We start from the raw sequence: 4779 nt of genomic DNA, 5'->3' as shown, positions 1-4779 counted from the left end.
ATGAAGTCCTATGAGTGTCATCTGATGAAGATCATCAAAGGTTAGCGATTAATTTTAGCTCTATTTCTGCTTTTTGTGACTCCTGTCTTTGGCTGGAAAAATGACTGTGTTTTTCTGTGATTTGCGGTGACCTAACATAATCGTTTGTGGTGCTTTCGCTGTAAAGCCATTTGAAATCGGACACTTTGGTGGGATTAACAACAATATTACCTTTAAAATGGTATAAGATACATGTATGTTTGAGGAATTTTAATTATGAGATTTCTGTTGTTTGAATTTGGCGCCCTGCACTTTCACTGGCTTTTGTCATATCATCCCGTTAACGGGATTGCAGCCATACGAATTTTTAATACCTAGACAACCAGGTGAGTGGAGTTCCTTATTAATCAGTGACTTTAATTCATCAATCAAGTACAAAGGGAGGAGGGAAAGCCAGCAGACACTCTGCCCTCCGTGGAATGTGATGTAGGGGCTGCATTTCTTTATTGTTTTGGACTATTTGCGTATTGGTATTGTAATGTATTGGTATTGTAATGTATTGGTATTGTAATGTATTGATATTGTAATGTATTGGTATTGTAATGTATTGATATTGTAATGTATTTGTATTGCATTACTGCACTATAGGAACTAGAAACGCAAGCATTTCGCTGCACTCGCTGTAACATCTGCTAATCAATAAACTTTAATTTGATTTGTTTACATACACTATATCTCTGCGCTCGTCAATATCAGATTTTTTTTTTAAATCTTAATGTGAAGTACAATTATAATTGTCATCATCATAATAGTAGATTTGAGTGTATATATATATATATGTATATACATATGTATATCATACTGTTTTTCATTATGTACTTCTCAAAATCTGTAGTAGACAAACCAATTTACAATCTATAGCTTTACCAAACGGTTTCTAGGAAGTTTTTCCTAGCCACCGTGCTTCTACATCTGCATTGCTTGCTGTTTGGGGTTTTAGGCTGGGTTTCTGTACAGCACTTTGTGACATCGGCTGATGTAAGAAGGGCTTTATAAATACATTTGATTGAAATTGGATTGATAGTAATTATCATAAGAGCAGGCAGATGAAGTTATAGTCAAATGTATTGTAACAAAACAGGACAGAATCATATCAAAAGTAATGTGAGCATTGCATTGTGAAAGGCAATTACTTCATATGAACATGTATTGCAATGTAAACATGTATTTCTAGATGAAACACAGATTAAGTTTGGTGTAGAAAAGTGACTATGATTTCTGTGTGTCGTATTAATCAATTGGAAATGTGGTTATAGTTTTGAAACAACTGCCTTTTTGATGATCTGTTATGAGTTGTGAAAAGGTACCACATACTTCTGAAAACTGCACCAAAGCGATACAAAAACTCAAAGACATACTGTCTGACTCAGTGAAAGCCATTTAGCTACACTATAAATTACTCCAATGTACTCCATATGGTCTTGTCATAAAGCATTATAGGATTGAGAAACTACTCACTACACAGTCTGGTCTCTAGTTTGCACCACCTCACAAGAAAAAATACTACACTTTACTATAGAATACTACAGTATTTAGTATACTGCGGAATACTATACGACACACTGTAGTACCCCTCGATCATGTGTACTTACTATAGAATTTTGTAGTATACTGTAGAATACTATATTAAATACTACAACAACAAATAATACTGTTGTAAATACTATAGTATTTAATTTGCATAAACCCTGCCCATTCTGCTCCCACATATCCCAATAAGTGAGAAACCTACATGCCAAGTAATATGTGTGTTCCATGCAGGTTATAGAAAAGTATACAATAATCCACAAAACACTTCATTAAATACTACATACAGTATTCTATAATCCACAAAACACTACAGTAAATACTACATGCAGTATACCATAATCCACAAAACACTATAGTAAATACTATATACAGTATACTATAATCCACAAAACACTACAGTAAATAATATATACAGTATACTATAATCCACAAAACACTACAGTAAATACATGAACATGCAGATATCCATAACCCCAAAACACAATAGTAATCATATGACAGTATACTTAATCCACAAAACACTACAGTCAAATACTACATACAGTAACTAGATCACAAAACACTAGCACGTAAAATTATAGTACAGGTAACTATAACCACAAAACTACAATAAATAGGCTATATACAGTATACTGTAATCCACAAAACACTTAATTAAATACTGAATACAGTATTCTATAATTCACAAAACACTACAGTAAATACTACATGCAGTATACCATAATCCCCAAAACACTACAGTAAATACTACATACAGTATACTATAATCCACAAAACACTACAGTAAATACTGTTCTGGACGACGGTGTAATCTCGCTCTCCGTACCTATTGTGAGTAAGACCTTTAAACAGTTTAACATTCACAAAGCCACGGGGCCAGACGGAAAACCAGGAAGCGTACTCAGCATTCGCTGACCAGCTGACAGGTGTCTTCACTGACATTTTGAACCTCTCCCTGATTGAGTCTGTAATACCTACGTGTTTAAAGCAGACCACCATAGTCCCTGTGCCCAAGAACGCCAAGGTAACCTGTCTACATGACTACTGCTCCATAGCACTCACATCTGTAGCCATGAAGTGCTTTGAAAAGGCTGGTCATGGCTCACATCAACACCATTATCCCAGAAACCCTAGACCCCACTCCAATTTGCATACCGCCCCAACAGATCCACAGATGACGCAATCTCTATAGCACGCCACACTGCCCTTTCACACCTGGACAAAAGGAACACCTATGTGAGAATGCTATTCATTGATTACAGCTCAGCATTCAACACCATAGTGTCTTCAAAGCTCATTACTAAGATAAGGACCCTGGGACTAAACACYTCCCTCTGCAACTGGATCCTTGTTAACTAAGGTCTCCACAATGTGGTAACAACCCATCCACCAATCTGATCCTCAAAACAGGGGCCCCTCAGGGGTGCGTGCTTAGTCCCCTCCCGTACTCCCTGTTCACCCACGACTACGTGGCCGTGCAAAACTCCAACACCATCACTAAATTTGATCACCGACGACGATGAGACAGCCTATAGGGAAGGAGGTCAGTGACCTAGCAGTGTGGTGCCAAGACAACAACCTCTCCCTCAATGTCAGCAAGACAAAGGAGAGCTGATTGGCCCAGGAAACGGATGGCCATTCACATCAATGGTACTGTAGTGGTGCTGGTTGAGAGCTCGGTGTCCACATCACGAAGGAATTATTATGGTCCACACATGTCAACACAGTCGTGAAGTAGGCCTCTTCCCCCCTCAGGTGACTGAAAAGTTTTATCATGGGCCCTCAGATCCTCAAAAAGTACTACAGCTGCACCATTGGGAGCATCTTGACTGGCTGGAAGCCCTCAATGGCGCCGCCCATGTTAATACGACCTTTTGGCCACCAGAGGAATCTATCATTCTCTATGAGTCTACCTTTAAACCTAACCTAACCTGTAACCTGACCCATCACTTTATGCATTACTGCCCCCCAGTGGCAAGAAGTGACAAAACACAAAAACTGTAAATGGCTCCTACGCAAAACGAAATCAAAATTAATATACAACTATAAAATCAAAATGTTTCTATTAAACTTAAACTAAATAAAAATGACTATTTCGGATCTGAAAACTAACTGAAACTAAACTGAATTTCAAATTAAAATCTTATAACTAATATTTATAAACACCAAACTATAAGAACCTTGGTGCGCCTGCATGAGTGTGTGACAGAGGTTGAGGTGTTGTCTGAGTGTACGAGTGTGTAATGTTTTCACAGTTCCCACAGTTCCCTACATCTCTAGCTGTGTGGTTGAACTCATAAAATACACCGCTGGAGAAAAAAACACAGATCCCTGCTTCCCCTTCAACCCCAGATCCCTGCTTCTCCTTCAACCCCAGATCCCTGCCCTATCGCCATCCCCCTCACTACTCTCGCCTATCCACCCTCAACTCTCTCAGCCTATCCCACCCTCACTACTCTCAGCCAATCCCACCCTCAACTACTCTCAGCCTATCCACCACCTCAACTACTCTCAGCCAATCCCACCTCAACTACTCTCAGCCTTCCCACCCCTCAGCTCATATCTCAGCCTATCCCATCCACACCCATCCCTCAACTACTCTCAGCCTATCCCACCCCTCAACTACTCTCAGCTATCCCATCCACCCCTCAAACTCTCTCAGCCTATCCCACCTCTCAACTACTCTCAGCAATCCACCCTCAACTACTCTCATGCCAATCCACCTCTCAACTACTCTCAGCCTATCCCACCCCTCAACTACTCTCAGCCATCCCACCCCTCAACTACTCTCAGCCATCCCACCCTCAACTACTCTCAGCCATCCACCCTCAACTACTCTCAGCCAATCCCACCTCAACTACTCTCAGCCAATCCACCCCTCAACTACTCTCAGCCATCCTCCACCCCTCACTACTCTCAGCCCATCCCACCCCTCAACTACTCTCAGCCTATCTCCATCCACCCCTCAACTACTCTCAGCCATCCACACCCTCAACTACTCTCAGCCTATCCCACCTCTCAACTACTCTCAGCTATCCCACCCCTCAACTACTCTCAGCCAATCCCACCCCTCAACTACTCTCAGCCTATCCCACCCCTCAACTACTCTCAAGTATCCCACCCTCAACTACTCTCAGCCTATCCCACCCTCAACTACTCTCAGCCAATCCACCCCTCAACTACTCTCAGCCTAATCCCACCCTCAACTAC

General features: G+C 40.9%; 1 protein-coding gene across 1 annotated transcript in view; it reads left to right on the top strand.

The window, feature by feature from the left end:
• The window catches only part of LOC139026314 (uncharacterized), a 5152-nt gene continuing 373 nt past the window's right edge, over positions 1-4779 (top strand). Inside the window, exons 1-2 of the mRNA XM_070441622.1 lie at positions 1-40; positions 3825-4681. Of these exons, the coding sequence (XP_070297723.1) occupies positions 1-40; positions 3825-4681 (897 nt within the window). The remainder of the gene's footprint in view (positions 41-3824; positions 4682-4779) is intronic.

This window comes from Salvelinus sp. IW2-2015, unplaced genomic scaffold, assembly GCF_002910315.2.
Source record: "Salvelinus sp. IW2-2015 unplaced genomic scaffold, ASM291031v2 Un_scaffold4405, whole genome shotgun sequence".
Classification (NCBI taxonomy): domain Eukaryota; kingdom Metazoa; phylum Chordata; class Actinopteri; order Salmoniformes; family Salmonidae; genus Salvelinus; species Salvelinus sp. IW2-2015.
Note: the sequence above shows the minus strand (reverse complement) of the source record. Positions and strands in the feature narration are given on the sequence as shown.